Source organism: Octopus bimaculoides, chromosome 24 (assembly GCF_046866305.1).
Source record: "Octopus bimaculoides isolate indiv1 chromosome 24, ASM4686630v1, whole genome shotgun sequence".
Lineage (NCBI taxonomy): Eukaryota > Metazoa > Mollusca > Cephalopoda > Octopoda > Octopodidae > Octopus > Octopus bimaculoides.
In genome coordinates, this window is record NC_142951.1 from 21772767 (window position 1) to 21792160 (window position 19394).

The 19394-nt window shown below is 35.7% G+C and overlaps 1 protein-coding gene across 5 annotated transcripts in view; it reads right to left on the reverse strand.

Moving 5' to 3' along the window:
• Window positions 1-1834: 1834 nt before the first annotated feature.
• LOC106875173 (DNA repair protein XRCC4) overlaps window positions 1835-19394 on the reverse strand; it is a 47917-nt gene continuing 30357 nt past the window's right edge. For 4 of the 5 annotated variants that reach the window (XM_014923206.3, XM_089341090.1, XM_014923204.3 and 1 more), the window contains 8 exons: window positions 18094-18258; window positions 15698-15754; window positions 11031-11085; window positions 10050-10134; window positions 7497-7524; window positions 6138-6199; window positions 4195-4323; window positions 2566-2754 (listed from right to left, as the gene is read on the reverse strand). In XM_014923206.3, the coding sequence (XP_014778692.1) occupies window positions 2670-2754; window positions 4195-4323; window positions 6138-6199; window positions 7497-7524; window positions 10050-10134; window positions 11031-11085; window positions 15698-15754; window positions 18094-18258 (666 nt within the window). In that variant the 3' untranslated portion in view covers window positions 2566-2669. Of the gene's footprint in view, window positions 2755-4194; window positions 4324-6137; window positions 6200-7496; window positions 7525-10049; window positions 10135-11030; window positions 11086-15697; window positions 15755-18093; window positions 18259-19394 lie in introns of all 5 variants that reach the window. The other variant, XM_014923203.3, reaches the window with a different exon arrangement.

The following is a 19394-nucleotide window of genomic DNA, read 5'->3' on the forward strand; positions in this document are numbered from 1 at the left end:
GGGGCTACAACACAAAATACAAGCTGAGGACTAGGGATGCTAGTGCCTTCAGGAGCCTAAAATGGGAGATAGTAACAAAGGCTTATGGCCAATTTCGAGGTCACCTGGAGGCTGTCATCAAGATCAAAGTCAGCTTCATCAAGTGAGATCAACAGAACATGTCATGAAGACAAACTGACCCAAATCTGATGAATATATCACAAAAAGTAAAAACACTTTAATTTTTTTCTGAGACAGTCATCATATGAATGAATACTGCCCACACACTGAATACAAAACTCTATATGTGTACCATATGTGATGGCACATGGCTAGGTTACATGGAGAATTATATTATGCTTTCAAGTATGAAATTTGTAGTAAGGTATATGGTAAATTTTGACAGCTGCTCATTTTGCACGGTTAACTTTGCCTTTCATCCTATCAGGATCAATAAAATAAGTACCTGTCTTTATTATTTAGTTTTCCCAACCAAAGCTTATTGATAAATTGCCTAATTAAAATAATATTATAGCTGGGGGCATATATTTCAGGTGTGCCAGTTGTGCACTGCACACCCATAAAAAATGGCAAACTCATTATAAATATTTACCTTACTCATTAATCTAATTATAAATCTTGATGGAAAACTTTTGTTACACCCCTGCTTGAAATTTGGTGGCAGTACACCCAATACAACAACCACCATACACTGCTGGTTATAACTGATTCAATGCTTTTTTAGCAATAACTGGCGTTCCATCAAATCTTTCAGCAATGATTTGATGATTTTAAAAACAAACCATATATGCCTTTTAAAGCTTTTGATAGAAATTTTTAAGAGAAACAGAACTAACTTCAGTTTCATTTTTATTTGATTCATACAAACCAAATTATTACTGTGGCAACTATAATTTTTGTAATTGGTTCAATGTTTTTCCCTACGTTGAAAAATATTTTTAGAGGTTCAATTTAGTATTTAAGCCGGCCATATCCAGCCAAAATATTCTACCTGTTTTATGTTCAAACTGGCCAGATCTGCTTTCTCAATTCTACCCAACAATGTTATTCAAAAAATTAACAGTTACCTCATCAAAATCTCAAAGCTACGAGATGCTGCATGATTGATTTAAAACAATGTGAATAAATAAGCATTACGTTTGACAATGTGAATGCTAAAGGGTTAATGTCATGCATACTTTCAAATGCTTTTTCTTGCAATGTTTTTCTCAAATAAAGAATATTTTTTTAATTGTTGTCTTGGTATATATTTGTTGGGAATTTGTTTATCTACCTTGTGTGTGTGTGTGTGTTACTGTCTCCTTGTTTTGTCATCATATGATAGCTGTAAACAAGTGTCACCATAATGCAAAGCAGTGTTCTTTCTTTCCAATCTTCTTTGAAAACATGTCTGGTTATGGAGACATATTACCTTACTTGGAAACGAGAGTTGGTGATAGGAAAGGCATCCAACCATGAGAAATTTGCTTCAATATAATTCTGTCCAACCCATGCAAAAAGTGGATGCAAAAACAATGACGACAAGGAAGAAGAATGAGAAGAAGAAAAAGGAGAAGAGGGAGAGGAAGAACAAGAAAAAGAAGGATAATAATAATAATAATAATAATAATAATTTTCAAATGTAGAAATCCAAGTCCAAATCACACTCTGGGAGACAATCCCACATATGACAGCAAATCATAAGAAATTTTACAGTAACACCTATGTGTTCGATTGGTTAACCAACCTTGAGTAAAAGTTTTCTCAAATCTATAATTCTTTTAGAAACCAGTAATATCTATCATAAAACCTCGACTTCCCCACTAAGAAGAAACAGCACTACAACACAAATTAATTGATTTCCATATATTTATTTGAAAGCATGTTACAAGCATTGTTTGTGTTTGCAAATGCAAATATTTGTGACACACATGTGACAAAAATGCACATGAAATATTTGCAAAAGAAATATTAAAAAGCAATAAAACAAAATGTGTTGTATGAAACACGACAATCTTTAATAACAATTCAATTCCATATTTATATTGTTTATAATAAAATAAATGTTTCATTCTAAAAGTATATCGATTGTATCTAAAAGGTGCCCCAATTTCATTACTGGGCTGCATAGATAAAAAATATATAGATGTGTGTGTGCGTATGTGTATGCATGTACGTATGTATCAATTATACATATGATAAATATATATATTGTATACTTAATTTTGAGCATACTATATATATTTGTATGTATGTATATATATGGAGAATGTATATGTATGTACATATACTTAATAATTCTGTGTATATAATATATATGTGCGTATGTATATATGGTTTGCACAAAATTAGCTGTGCTTTCTATGTCTATATATATATATATATATATATATATATATATATATATATAGCACAGAAACAATTAAGGACAAGATTAAGTTTTTAAAATTCATTAAAAGACAAATTAATTTTTGTTGTTGAACAAATGTTTTTTTTTTTACTTGTATTAGAAGTATTACAACATCAATTTAGATCATTGATGATTGGAAAATTAAATGATGTGGTGGGATATTTTTTTAAAACAGATAACTTAAAGCTTTTAAAAATGCATTTCATTGTAAAACGACGCTTTGAAATGAACTCTGCACTCAAATGTTATCTGCTTGGTTTCTTGAGAGAGAAGTAAATAGTTATATGTTGTCAAGAAGTATGTCACTATCAATCATTTCAGTGGGTGACATTGTATCATTCTCCAGATTAGTTTTCTTGAGAGACCTGAAATAACAGAAAAAATAGGAAAAAGATGAAAAGGAAACTATAACATGACTGAAATCCTATGACATTCACAGGGGCTTCAACATCTACAGAACATTTAATATTTATTATTACAATATCTTAGGGTGGCGAGCTGGCAAAATTGTTAGTAAGCTGGGGGAAATGCTTAATGGCATTTAACCTTTCAAAGTCTGCTGAGGTCCACTTTGCCTTTTATCCTTTCAGGGTCAATAAAATAACTATCAGTTGAGCACTGGGGTTGATGTAATTGACTTATTCACTCCCTTGAAATTGCTGGCCTTGTGCCAAAATTTGAAATTATTATTACAATATCTTAGGGTGGTGAGCTAGCAGAATGGTTAGCATGTCGGGCGAAATGCTTAGCAGCATTCCACCTGTCTTTACTGTCTGACTTCAAATTCCACCGAGTCAACTTTGCCTTTCGTCCTTTCAGGGTCGATAAAATAAGTACCAGTTGTGTACTGGAGTTGATTTAACTGACTTAGTTACTCCCACAAAGCTGCTGGCTTTTTTGACAAATTTTGAAACCATTATTGCAATATTTTAGATTGGTAAGCTTGCAGAATCATTAGTGTGTTGGACAAAATACTTGGTGGCATTTTTTCTGACTTTACATTCTGAGTTCAGATGCTACTGGGGTCAACTTTGCCTTTCATCCTTGCAGAGTCAACAAAATAAGTACCAAGTGAGAACTACGGTCGGTATAATTGACTCACCTTCTCTTGTAAAATTGCTAGCACTGTGCCAAAATTAGAAAGATTTATTGTAAAATCTGATGACTTTTAAATCTATTCTGTCCCCTGTTCACGTGAGACATTATTTATGTAGCCAGTTTTCTAGTGACTGTGGAACCATACAACTACTTTTGTTCTGTCTTCAGTTTAGGCAAGACATTAAATGGATCCAGTTCTTTGATCATGGGCAGTTCTAGTTATTGTCACAAACATATACATATCTATACATATTAGTGGCATATGGTGGTTGTTGTATTGAGTGTGCAGCCACACCCATGTCACCAAATTTCAAGCAGGGGTATAGCAAAGGTTTTCCATTAGGATTTGTGAGTAAGGTTTATATTCATAATGAATTTGCCATTTTCAATGGGTGTGCAGTGCACACTGAGCACACCCAGAATATATAGCCCTGATACATATATGTATACAATATGTGTGTGTGTGTGTGTATGTAATGAACTTCTGTACAATTTCTGTTCACCAAAATTGAAGGCTACAGTAGAAGTCACCAGCCTAAGTTTCAACTAGATAGGATTGAACCTAAAACCATGTGGTAGAAAAGCAAATTTCTAAACTAAATGGCTACATCTGTGTCCTGTTATTATTTGAAATTTTTTTAAAGAGACTTAAGAATTTCCCACTGAAAAAAAACAAAAAAAAACGATGGTGGAAAGTGATGGTTTACCGTTTTCTAGGCAATGAATTTCTTTTTGTTGTGGCTGTAGATGATGGATATGAAACTGATGATGATGATGTTGTTGTAGTTAAAACCTTTGCCCTCTTTTTTTCTTTAAAATGTGTCTCCAGGTTTTGTCTGCAAAAATAAAAAAGAAACACAAAAATACTGGTGTCATAGAAACAGACTTTGTAATTCTTCACATATTGTCTGAATGTGAGAGAGTGTGAGTGTGTATATATATGTTTGTGTGTGTGTGTGTGTGGGCATAAATACATATGTATGAACATATGTGATGGGGCACGCATCAATGTGCATTTGTGTGTACACATGTAAATAAATGTGAATGAGTGCATATGTGTTTATGTGTGTGTATGTTTGAGTGTGTGCATGTGGGTGTTCAGTAAATCTATGAATGTAAGTTCATTGAGGGAAAATAACAATGCAGGTGATACATCATTTATAATACTGTGTAACAAATTTTGTTGTTTTTGTCTTTGGTCAGTAAGTGTTACTTCCTATTTGGTTCTATTTAAAAATCAAAGAAAATGACTACTATTCCCTTCAAACTTTACTTTTGGAACCTGGACATCAATGTTTTGAAACCGACCTGTTTTCCATTACATTTCAGACAGATTTAGTGGTGAGTTGCTGAAGCAGAAATATCATTATAGCAAATATTTTGCTCAATACCACAAATTTGCTTGTCAGTTGCTTGATCTTAATCACTTGATCATGTCTGTTAGTGACTGACAATATGTGCATTTCTGATCATGAGCAGGAGTAGCGGTGTGGGGGAGGGGCAGCCACATAGCCATGTGTTGATAGAGATTCTTTGGGGTTTGAATAAATGTAACAAAAGTAAAATTTGAAGGAAATATTAACATTTTTCATACTTTCTCGGGGTAAGCAAATAGGAAATAATAGTTGCTACCCAAGGATAAAAATCATGTTATTTAATTGCGAGCCAATACATTTGCAGTAGATTCAATGTCATGTGAAGTACGTGAAAGGTGAATTTATCTGACAATTCTGTTGCACACACATGAAACATGGCGAGTCACAAAGTTCTCCATTGACAAGCTCTTAATGTTTGTAAACAAATGTCTCTGAAACATCTTTCTGAAACAAATGTCTCTGAAACATCGACAGAATAACAAATAAAGCCTTGTGGAAACATGTATCCAGCAACCTATTGAAATCAGATCAAAAGGAGGAAATGTAGGTTGGTTGAAAAACTTGTTTCGAACATTACAAGGCAAGTCTGGTGATGGACACTACAGAAGCATGGCAGACCAAAAACAACATGAAGCCCTTCCTCAGAAACTGAAATTCTGTCAGACAGCTACATCTGGGGACAACTGCAATCCACTGCTAAAGATCAAGACGGAAATATCTTGTTGGCACCTTATGCTTCACATGGAATTAAAGGATTAAGAAGAAACACTATTATACTGGAGCAGTGGATTAGTAGATCATTTGAGCATTGGACAAAATGCCTTGCAGTGTTTTGTTCTGGCTCTATGTTCTATGTTGAAATCCTGTCTCTCTTTTATTCTTTCAGAATCAATAAAATAAAACCCTAGTTGTTATTTATATTATGTACACTATTTACATTAGTCAGACTGGTGTTCTCATCTTGATTGTTACTATCACTATGTTATGGCTGTTGTATGCTCCTGCCTTCTTCAAGTGTCTTGTGTTGAACGTGGTTGTTGTATTGAAGTTTTGAACCTAATCCTTTATTTGATCCATGGGGGGTACACTGTTCTTTAATGATAGGTCTTCTACAGCAGAGTTGATCTAGGTATAAACAATATTAATAACAATATCCTAAAGTGACATCACTGCACATGCAAGCCCTACATCCACCTACAACACTGTACATATGTGCAGCGGATTACATGTTTACTACAACTAAAATTAGGAAAAATAACAGAGAATATAATAACCTGGATGTCAAACTGATTTCTTCATCACTTGACTCATCAGAAAACATTGGTTTTGGTTCCGTCTGAAGAGAAAAAAATGAAGTGGACTTTGATTTTAGGTAGAAATAATTATCTAAATGATTTGTTAGTAATAAAAGATTAGTTATATTTGTATTATACTTGAGATATTTTATCCAATCATCCATCTCTGCCCACAATTCCTTGGAGAGTTGTGGAGGCTGAGTCCTCACACACCTCCAATAGAGTCCCATTAAAAACAACCACTGTTAGACTTACTGGCTGGCTTGCCAAGCTCAACCAACTGAGACTACGGATATTATCCAATCATTTCATTCTTAGTCTGCTCTACGTCTCCTGCTGATTCGTTTGGCTTGAAGAATCTGCTTTGGGATTCTTTATAGTGACATTCTACTCATGTAGTACTGGAATTGTGATCTCTTAATATAAAGAAGTAGCAGCTTGAGTCTCTATCCCTTTAGCATTTAAAACTGGCCATATCTGACCAAAATATTCTACTTGTTTTATGTTCAAACTGGCCAGATTCAGCCTCTTACACCTACCCTAAAATGTCATGCTAAGAATATACAATCATATCTTTGAAATCTCAAAGCTACAAGATAATACCTGATTAATTCAAAACAACATGAATAAATAAGGATTACATTTGAGAGAGTAATCTGAATGCTAAAAGGATACTCTCTGAGCTACACACCTTGTCCAGTAACAATACTCCACAGACCCTTTGGAGGAACCCTGTTTTTGTCACCTGTATTTGTGATTCTACTCTTTGGTCATTACCTAATATTCATTACTACAGGTGAAGATAGGCATGAAAACTGAATCGAAGATAACAAGTTATCTGTGTATCAGAGATAATCAAGATGTTGTGATAGAGAAGGGTGTATGTATGGACAATGGCATACTTATACTTAGTAATTCTCAAAAGAAAGCAGCATGGAAGTGCTGCTATGAAAGTATGTTAAAAGTGGGTAATGTATGGGAGAAAGTGAGTCTTCCCAATGTAGACTTAACAGAAGCTGGGACCAGCCATATGGATAAGTAAATCAATTAAGGATATGAAAGCAGGAAAAGCTCCTGGTCTACCAGTAATTACAACTGTGATGCTTAAAATATCTGGCAAAATAGGATACAGCTTAGTCAATTATATAGTTGATGAGGTTGTATAGGAAGATGTCATACCCAATAACTGGTGTGTTATCACTGATAACACATGTACACACAAATGTATGTATAAAATGAAACACCATGAAGCCCTAACGTGAAAGAAATATTGACATGTGTGAAACGTTGGAGGAAAAATTATTGAAATAATAAGGATGTTTTTTTTCAATCACTTACGTCAATTTGTGTTTCTTGTTCATATATACTGGAAAGAAAAAAATTTAAATATGATTAATTTTTGACATTTTATGAGAAGTAAGACAGTCATTGCACTGACTGACAAAGATTCACGCTTTGACATATGACAACTCTCATCCCACAAACACACTACATTGCTCTCTTCACAGTTCTAGAGTCAGAGACGTTCCAACTATGGCCATCTCATCATCATCATCATCGTTGTTGTTTAATGTCCAGTCTCCATGTTAGCATGGGCTGGATGGTTTGACATGGAGCTGGCTAGCGAGGAGCTATCCAGACTCCAACTGTCTGTTGTGACATGGTTTCTATGGCTGGATGCCCTTTCTAATGCCAACCACTTAACAGAGTGTGCTGGGTGTCTTTCATATGTTACCATCATAAGTACGTTTATGCAACACTAGCACAGGTGTGTTAACGCAGCACTGGCGCGGGTAGCACCTGTAAAGACAAGCCTGTATGTGTGGAAGACAGCGATTTTACTTAACTTGACCTGTCTTACACTATTTTTCAGATACAGTACAACTAAGGCCATATTATCACTTTACTTACTTAAGCTCTTCACGTATGAAGCAGAGGCCATCAATAACTTTTTCCCAAATGATGATGATGATGCTGTTCTCAACACTGGGCTGTCTCTCTCTGCTTCTCTTCAATTGGATCCCCACTTTTTCAGTTCTGCTTCAGTACCCTTCTTCCAGATATATTTAGGGCATCCTCTCTTCTGTCTCCCCTGTGGGTTCACTGTGTCATATGTTTCCCTGAGGGAAGGCCTTCCCTCTCCTAGATCTTGTTGGTTTTGTATTGTAATCAATGTTTCTTTGGAGCACCACCTTAAAGAATTTTAGTCGAAGAAATTGACCCCAAGACTTATTCTTTGTAAGCCTAGTACTTATTCTATCAGTCTCTTTTGCTGGACCACTAGATTAAGGGGACATATACACACCAACATCAGTTGTCAGGAGATTGCGGGGGGAAAGAACATTTCTAAATGATTAAAATATTGTGTATGTCAAAAAGTCAACGTTTTTTACTTAGAGACTATGAAGACTATGTGTTTGTATATGTCACAGATAGCGGACATGTGTTTGTGTTGATTGACACGCCATGACATTCATTATATGTGTGTGTATTCTGCATGTGTGTATGTGTGTTGATGTCATGGAAGCCATGTATTTTTCCATCAATAAATAACGAACAAAAATTCCGTTTAATTGTTTTCCTTAATAAATAGAGGTCCAAATATCACAAAAATTTGTACTGCACTGCTGAAGGTATGTATGAAAATAAATATGCACAAAAAATTGAGAAAAAATATACTATTTCTGAGATATTTCAGGTACACACAGTTTTTAATATTATTAAGATATATATAAGGCGGCGAACTGGCAGAAACATTAGCGCGCTGGTGAAGAAGGTTAGTGGTATTTTGTCTGTCGTTACGTTCTGAGTTCAAATTCTGCTGTGGTCGAATTTGCCTTTCATCCTTTCGGGGTTGATAAATTAAGTACCAGTTATGCACTGGGGTCGATGTAATCAACTTAATCCCTTTGTCTGTCCTTATGTGTCCTCTCTATGTTTAGCCCCTTGTGGGCAATAAAGAAATAAGTATTTTGTCTGTCTTTATATTCTTAGTTCAATTCCGCTGAGGTCGACTTTGTTATTCATCCTTTTGGGGTCGATAAATTAAGTACCGGCTTCATACTAGGGTTGATCTAATGCATATACATACATATATATATATATAAATAATACCATTCGAGTGTGATCGTTACCAGTGTCGCCTTACTGGCACTTGTGCTGGTGGTACGTGGAAAACACCATTTGAGCGTGGCCATTGCCAGTACTGCCTGACTGGCCCTTGTGCCAATGACATGCAAAAGCACCCACTACATTCTTGGAGTGGTTGGTGTTAGGAAGGGCATCCAGCTGTAGAAACTCTGCCAGATCAGATTGGAGCCTGGTGCAGCCATCTGACTCACTAGTCCCCAGTCAAACCATCCAACCCATGCCAACATGGAAAGCAGATGTTGATGATGATTATGATACATATATATATGTATGTATATATATATATATATTCATTCAATAATAGGATAAAATCTTTTACAAGAATTTTATCAAGAAGCATGCGTGAAAAAACTCATAAGGGAAATATATATATATGTACATGAATATATGTATATATATACATACGTATATGCATGTGCATGTGTGTGTGTGTGTGTTAATACTGAACAATGGGAATGATTGCTCAACACCATATTGGTGGATAAATATTCTTTATATGTGGGTTAATCAGGCTACCATGTTGAGAGAGACATCGTTCAACAATTATTGAACAAAGTCCCATGAGAAGAAGAAGAAGAAGAAGAAGAAGAAGAAGAAGAAGAAGAAGAAGAAGAAGAAGAAGAAGAAGAAGAAGAAGAAGAAGAAGAAGAAGAAGAAGAAGGAGAAGAAGAAGAAGATGAAGAAGAAGCAGAAGAAGAAGAAGAAGAAGAACAACAACAACAACAACAAGAAGAATGTTACCTGCTAGAAGGAGATGTTTCCATGTCTGAATCGACCTCTTCACACTCTTCAGACGTCTTCAAATCTTTGGATTCTAAATCTTTTACTGAAAAGGAAAAAGATCTTGAGTTTTAGGATTTCTTTTTGAACATTATACAGGTAGTAGGCATGCACACCCACACCACCACAACCACCAGTACCATCACAATCTGTGCTATTCCATATCACTGGAATAAAAACCCAATACTACTACTACTACCACCACTTGGTACAAAGGATGTAAACCCAGGTATTTCATTCCAAACATCAAAAGACATATCTTATTTAAGGCAATGGATTAGAAACAGAAAAAGTCAAATATTACAAATAGGCACAGACGTGGCTATGTAGTAAGAAGCTTGCTTCCCAGCATGGTTCTAGGTTCAGTCCTACTGTATAGCACCTTGGGCAAATATCTTCTACTAGAGCTCTGGGCCAACCAAAGCCTTGTGAGTGGATTTGGTAAACTAGAAGCTAGTTGTATTTGTGTGGGTGTGTGTGTGTGTGTATGTGTTTGTGTCTGTGCTTGTCCCCTGCCTATTGCTTGACAACAGGTGTTGGTATGTTTAGGTTTCCATAACCTAGTGGTTCGGCAAAAGAGAACGATAAAATAAGTACTAAGCTTACAAAGAATAAGTCCTGGGGTCGATTTATTTGACTAAAACCCTTCAAGGCAGTGCTCCAATGTCAAATGACTGAAACTAGTAAAAGAGTAAAAGATGCCTTCTACGTCAACTACAAAACTGAAACAAAGTACATTTTATATAGGTTTATGATAGTAATGGAAGGAGCGGCAGTGTTCTTGACCTTCCTAGACCATTCTCCTCCTTCCAGGCTGAGGAGAAACTGGAAGTGTCTTGTCTTAATATTGGTAAGAAAACTGAGCAATGGCCTTTGAGCAGGCAGTGGTGGCGTTAAACATGATAATGTACAATAGGTGCTAAGTCAAATATGTATTCTCACCTTTTTCACGAAGTGTCGAAATTTCAGTCTTTTTGGAATTTAGAACAAGCAAGAACTGCAAAATATACATTAGTTTATATAAATATAGAGAATATAAATGCATATACACACACACTAACCATATAAACATTCCATATATGTCTGTCCGTCTGTCTGTCTGTCTGTCTGTCTGTCTATCTATCTATCTATCTTGGCCAATAAATTTCTTAAGGTCTGCCTCACGTGGTCTTGATGTCGCATGGTCAAAATTAATGTGAGTTATTTAGACATTAGCAAATTTATTAGAATATTTAGCTGAAGATCAGAATGGAGTATTCTTTGCTCTTAACTGTGAAACGATCGTACTAAATTAACTAAAGGCAAGTGGTTTTTTTACTCTTCTCTACTGTTTTTTGTTCTGTGTGTATCAAAAATATCGCTATCAATTTAGAGTAAAATTTGTAGTTTTGGAATCAGTAGTTCTTTGGCTGCTATTTCTGAATTCTCAGTATGTTGGAGAAGCAGGTTACTGTCAATCCCTATATATTTATGATTATTTATTTATTTATTTATATATAATTCTATATACATATATAGATTACAGATAAAATTATGTCTAATGACGTAATGTAATACATATGTATACAATAAGTGCTTTGACTTGAACTGTGACTAAAACAAAAGTGGTGTTGTAGCTGCCTAGCAATGGATGGCTATAAGTGGTTCATCCTTGAGTGGTAGTTATATACAGGTTGTTCAAAAAGTCTCTCTGCAGTGATTCTTTTTCATCCTGTGCATGCACAGCTGGACTATTACTGCATGAGTGGCCGAGCATCAGCCATTGTACCTCAGTCATTGTGTACCCTTCAGCATGTCAACATGCGAACCGTTTAAGAATATATGTTTTTAGTTGAAGGATTGTTTCGAGCTGGAAACAAATACATAGAAGTTCAGTGAAACTTTTCCAAATACTGTTGTTCCATATCGTGACACTTTATGGGATTTGATAAGAAAATTTAGAAACACAGGCTCAGTGAAGACACAGCAAGAAGCGGTAGGCTTAGTGTTCTTTCAGATGAAACACTCTCCAATATTTCTGATAAACTGTTGGAAAGCCCATCAAAGTCCTTACACAAATTGTTACAGGAAACGGAAATTAGCCTAGGAAGTGCTTACATGGCAGTAAAAAAGAAATTAAATTTCTTTCCATACAAAGTGCTGGCCATTCAAGAATTGAAGACTATGGATAATGCTAAAAGGCTTCATTATTGTTATTGGTTCCAAAACTTTGTTGCCGAAAAAGGCATAGAAGTGCTGGATGGGTGTTTTTACACTGATGAGACTTGGCTTCATCTGTCGGGACACATAAATTCGCAAAACACAAGGTAATGGAGCACTGAGAATCCACATGCGATGCATGAGCGACTCCTGCATCCCGCAAAAGTTGGAATATGGATAGCAATTTCGAGAAAGCATATTGTGGGACCGATATTGTTTGAAGACACCATCAACACTGAGAAATATTGCTCAAATATTGTCTATCCATTTGTAGGCCAACTCAGTGAAAGTGAAATTAATAATGCATACTTTCAGCAAGATGGAGCTATAGCACATACTTTGTGCATCACTATGGCACTACCTCAAGAGATTTTCAGTGAACGGATAATTTTGAAGGGATTTTGGCCACCAAGATCGCCTGACTTAACACCACCAGACTTTTCTTTCTGGGGAGCAAGTAAAGGATCAGTGTACAAGAATCACCCGAAAACCATTAGTGAGCTAAAAGACACAATCATAACCTTCACACGGTCCACGCCACATCAGACTCTCCAAGATGTATTTCAAAATATTTTGTAAAAGAGTCAACTTATGTATTGAAAAATGAAGGATGACACTTTCAACACTTCTTATAAAGTTTTTTAAAGTCTTGTAAAGTCTAATATATATTCTTTTGTAGTCTTTACACCATCTTAAAAATATTTATTTTGCAATAAAATACTTATTGCGGAGAGACTTTTTGAACACTTTGTATTTGAAAAGAACAAACACTGAACAGGCAAAACATGTGGTATCAAATTAGAGCATTGAATTTATAATTCAAACATAATTGCAGAGTTGTTAGAGTGATTAAGAAGCTATACACAACTTCTTAATCCCTTATTGACTCTAACAACTCTGCAATTATGTTTGAATTATAAGTTCCATGCTCTGAAGCAGTGGTTCTCAACTGGAGTTTATATGGCCCCTGAGGGTTCATATAAGATTTTTGAGGGTCCACAGAACAAAATAGTAAACTGGGGATTCACAATAGTATTTTAAGGGCCGTTGGAAAAATTTTCTTTCTCTAACATTTTACGTAGTTCAACCTACACAAGTTGATGTGTGAAAAATAAAAGAGGAATCTTGAAAGAAGTTTCTATAAAACTAGTTTTTAAACATCGAATAGTTGTGGGGGTCCACCAGAATAAAATGGCAATGAAAGGGGTCCGTAGATAAAAAATGGTGGCGAAACCCCTGCTCTAAAGTGATTCCACATGTTTTGCCTGTTCAGTATTTCTTTCTAATATATATATATATATATATATATATATATATATATATATGTTGCAACATCCTCTGGAAAATTATATATATATATATATATATATATATATATATATATATATATATATATATATATATATATATATATATATATATACAAATATATACACAGATACATACATACATATATACATACACTCACATACACATGTAAATGGGCCATTTCATCATGCTGAACCATTAATCCTTACACATTTTCTCTCTCTCCCCATATCTTTTAGTTCTCTTTCCCTTTTTTTTTTCCTCTCAATCCTTTCTGTTGAAAAGTGTAGACTCAAAACGTCATAACGTATAATACTGTACCTTTTAGACAAAATATATATATATATATATATTTGAAAAAGGAAAAGAATGACTTCTCTGGTAGTTCTAATCAATTTAATTTTCTAATAATATAATTTTACAGTTTGGTTTTTAGATCTAGTACGTTCTTTGTTAACTTCAGTGGAGAGATTTTTTAAAGATTCCTTCTTAACTTTTCTGGAAAACTTTCTCCTGAATTCGTCAGTGGTGATTGTCAAACTAATCTCAGGTTAAGATCAGATTGACAATTACCACCAACGAATGCGAGAGAAAGTTCTCCAGAAAAGTTAAGAAGGAGTCTTTAAAAAATGTCCCCACTGAAGTTAACAAAGAACTTACTACATCTAAAAACCAAACTGTAAAATTATATTATTAGAAAATTAAATTAGAACTACCAGTGAAGTCATTGTTTTCCTTTTTCAAATATACCTAACTGTACCAAGGATTTCACACATTTTCCAGTATGTATGTATATATATATATATATATATATATATATATATACATACATACATATACATACAGGGTGCAGCAGAAGTGACGCCCTTTTTGCATTTAATAACTTTTATGGTATATTTTTTTCTAAGTAATTTTTAATTGAACACAATTTATTGCACTACTTAAGGAAATGAATAATAATAATAAACTAATGAAAAAATCAAAGAAGGTTTAGGAAATAAAAAAGAAACTCAATTAGAAAAAACGAGAAAACTCAAATACAAAAAGGCATTACTTTTGCTGCACCCTGTATGTATATATATATATATATATATATATATATATATATATATAGTACTGGATTTTTGCAGCATTTTGAATTTTTTTAAAACATATTCTTGCAATTGTCTGATAATACAGACATAGACTTGCCCAAATAAATTAACATTGATATTTTTTTCACCGTTGTTACAATCATCAGAAATGGAACTGTCAAAGCGTGATATTCTGCTATTCAACTTCAAAAAAGGATGTAAAACAGCTGAAACTGCTCGCGATATCAACGAAATGTGACTGTTTGGTGGTGCACTGCTGGACTCATCCACTATAACTTCTTAAAACCTGGAAAAACCATTACTGCAGAAACACATTCCCACGAAATTGCCAAATTGAACGGAAAGCTGCTACTCTTCCATCCCAGACTGGTGAGGAGAAGAGGGCCAATCATTCTTCATGACAATGCTCAACCACACGTTTCATAATGATGCTCCAGAAGTTGAGGGAACTTGGCTAAGAAGTCCTTCCCCACCCAGCTTACTCCCCAGACCTTTCCCCTAGCAACAACCACTTTTCAAGCACCTTGATGGTTTCCTGCGAGAGAAGGAGTTCAAAAATCAAAGCGATGCTGAAAGTGCATTCAAAGAGTTCATCATCTCCAGAACTCCTGATTTTTATGATACCGGAAAAAACAAACTTGTAATTTGTTGGCAAAAATGTGTTGATTGTAATGGTACTTACTTTGATGAATAATATTTCTGCATTGTTGAAATATATTGTGATGAATTTCATATTTCAAAACATTGCTTACTTTTTATTCAGCCTGATATATATATATATATATAAGACTCCCAAGCATATAATATATTCATGTCAGCTTTGTCAGGTCATTTCATAACATAAAGCCTTAGACACAAAATAAAGAGCAAATCAATGAGAATACCTTGCCACCATTTCCTACATAACCTATGGCCATGGGGGCCACAAAAAAATTCTTTAATCTCCTAATTAATACATAAACAAATAAATGAAATTTTTCGAAAGAAAGCTTTTGATGAATCCATTACCTTGGAATACAGCTCCTGTTCCATTGTCTCTTTGGTACCAACAAGTTTATCTAAACGCTGGAAAACAAAATACATCAATACATCAATATAGGCACATTGTGGGTGTGTGATAAAAAGCTTGCTTCCCAACCACATGGTTCCAGATTCAATCCTATTGTGTGGCACCTTGGGCAAGCATCTTCTACTACAGCCTTCGGGCTGACCAAAGCCTTGTGAGTGGATCTCATAGATAGAAATGGGCATAAGAAGCATCAAATGTGGTGTGCAAGACAGACAACTGGGCTGGAATGGTCATGTACTGTGGATGGACGAGGAGAGCTGTGTGAAGAAGTGCCATTCCCAAACAGTGGAAGGAATCCAGGGCAGAGGGAGACCCAGGAAGACATGGGATGAGGTGGTGAAGCATGACCTTCGAACGTTGGGTCTCACAGAGGCAATGACAAAAGACCGAGACCTCTAGAGATGTGCTGTGACTGAGAAGACCCGGCAAATAAAGTGAGCCCACAGCTGTAACCTACACCAGTGTCACATGACCAGCCCACTCAAAGTACTTTGGATCATAGGGCAACATGCCATGCTTGAGGAGACCTGTTGAGTCAAGTACATCAACATCAGCAATATCAAAATCAAATCAAATGGAAATTGTAGTTGTGAGCCCCATGCTGGTAGCATGTAAAAAGCACCATCCGAACATGGCCAATGCCAGTGCCGCTTTGACTGGCTTCCGTGCCAGTGGCACATAAAAAGCACCATCTGATTGTGGTCGATGCAAGCTCCTCTGGCCCCTGTGCCGATGGCATGTAAAAAGCACCCACTATGCTCTCCGAGTGGTTGGCGTTAGGAAGGGCATCCAGCTGTAGAAACATTGCTAAGATCAGATTGGGGCTTGGTGCAGCCTCCTGGCTTCCCAGACCCCAGACGAACCGTCCAACCCATGCCAGCATGGAAAATGGACATTAAACGATGATGATGATGATGATACACACACACACATAAGGTGTTCTGACTAAATTTGATGATTTTTTTATGTTTCTTTTTTCAAGAAGATCTTGGTGTATTCATGAATATGTGATGGCATAGGAGAGCATAAAGATTAAAGTTGTGCTGAAGAAACACTTAGCTGACATGGATGATTGGAAGCCATCTCAATATCAGAACAGAGTTACATGTATCATGATGGTTTGTGTAATGTCATTAGAAGGCTCAAAAGAGCAATGCCTTCAGAAGAACCAAGGGTGCTGGATGGAAGAAAGAAGCAGTAATATGATGTATGGTGCAACGTCACCTGGGGTGAAGCCTGGTAGGGAGTAATTGGCAAGGGTAAGGGTTGTGTTGATGGGATAAGGCAAAGAACAGGAGTGGGGAGGGGCAATAGAAAAGAATCTATATCTGGTGCATGTTAGTGCATATTACTTCAGGGCATCTTCCACGTACAAAGCCTCCAGATCAGTGTTTCTCAGCTGGGGTCTTTATAAGATTTTTGGGGTCCACACAACAAAATACTACATTTGGGATTTACAATAGTACTTTAAGGGTCCCTGAAAAAATTGTGCTTTAGGTGTATATGTTGGTACGTATTGCAAGAAACAGCTAGGTTTCTTTCCCTAACACTTTGCATAGTTCAACCTATACAAGGGAATGTGCGAAAAACAAAATAGGAATTTTGAAAGAAGTTTCTATAAAACTAGTTTTTAAACATTGGAAAGGGGTCCACAGATTAACAATGGTTGAGAAACCCCTGCTCTATAGGGTAACTTGGCCTGCTAAAAATAACAAGTCCATCAAATTATAACCCTTGTCTTTAAAGAAAAGAAGAACACTATATAGTGTGGTCCTAGATATTCTATGTCTAAATAAAAGACAGGATGGTCACCACTTGAACATATTTGATCATGGTTTTTACACTGCTGACCTGGGGGTTAAACCACAGCAACCCCTTAGACAAATAATATCTGTAGAGCTAGTTAGTTAAGGTTACAAAGGTTACTACAGTCCAAAATTGGAGCACTCAGTGCGATCGTAAATGTGCAAAGTATATGATAAAATGAGGTAGTATCTATGCCTGTTAAAAATAGCAGCCAAATTGCTCTTGAAATTACAGCCTAGTGTCCTAAAAATAGAAGGATACATTGAATGATGGAATGATACACGATGGAATGATACATGATAGAATGGTCATAGTTGTTAGAAATAGAAGCCAAATTGCTCTTGAAATTATAGTTTAATGTCCTAAAAGTGGAAGGATATGTTGAATAATGAAATTATCAATAAATATGATGGAATGGTCAAAGCTGGAACGTCTTTGGTTATAAGTCTGCTCAATACGAGCTGAATTTGTGGCTTATCGACACCAACAATGACAACAACACATGTGAGATGTCAAAATGAGATATTACCTTGAGTGTATCAGCTTTCTCTTGTAATAACATATCTTTATCTTTCTTCACTGACGTTACTTCCTGGTTTATATTCGATATCATATTTACACAATGGTCAAAAATTCTCTGCGTCATACACCTGATGTCATCGATTTTAGAAAGTGTTGCTGAACCAAGAATAAACTGAAGTAGAAAAGGTTGGAAAAAAGAAAAGATTAGTAAAAAACTACATCAAAACAAGATATACTAATCATCATCATCATCATCATCATCATCGTCGTTTAACGTCCGCTTTCCATGCTAGCATGGGTTGGACGATTTGACTGAGGACTGGTGAAACCAGATGACTACACCAGGCTCCAATCTGATTTGGCAGAGTTTCTACAGCTGGATGCCCTTCCTAACGCCAACCACTCCGAGAGTGTAGTTGGTGCTTTTACGTGCCACCGGCACGAAGGCCAGTCAGGCGGTACTGGCAATGGCCACGCTCAAAATGGTGTATTTTATGTGCCACAATATTTCATTTTAACATCCCTAGTATAAATACAGGCACCCATATGGTTCTGGAATTAATCCAACTGCAGAGTACCTTGAGCAAGTGTCCTCTTATCATAGCTCTAGGTTGAGCAACTGTTTCAGAGTCAGTGAGTTAATACAAAAAGTGTGACAATTAAAGTACGTTAATGATAAAGAAAGTGACATTTATTTATTCAAGAAGCAGAAATTGATAAAATATGTACCAGATTGTAATAGGTACTGAAGTTGACACGAATAATTAAAAACCCTTGAAAGCTGGCCCCCAACAAGGCAGCAGATTGCATCGATAACCAACTGAAGGAAGTGTCTTTCTGGGGTTAAAATAGTTGTAACATTGGTTCATACGCAACGGCCATGTTAAAGTGGTGATAAACAAAAGAATATGAGTTTTTTATTTTATCTTGGCCACCTCAGTGCTCAGTTCTTTGATTCTTCCATCAGTTTTGATGGAGAGTTTGATTAATGGAACCATCTACTCATTGTATAACAGTGTCAATGTTTGAGTATTCAACAGACTAATTATTGCAATCCTCTTTCCAAATCAGTTTGGCACTAAATGTGAGACTAGCTCTTTGAATTACAGAATCCATCTTCTATTGCTTTGCAAGCGGTTGAGTATTCCACAGGCACTTGTGCATTTAATTACTCCTCAGACAAAATAAATCATTGTTACAAAGCTGGATTACATTTACATTCATCCTTCACTCATAATACTCTCTCTCTCTCTCTCTTTCTTCTTGAGTCGGGGTGCATGTACACGTGTCTTGAATGAAGAGATAGAG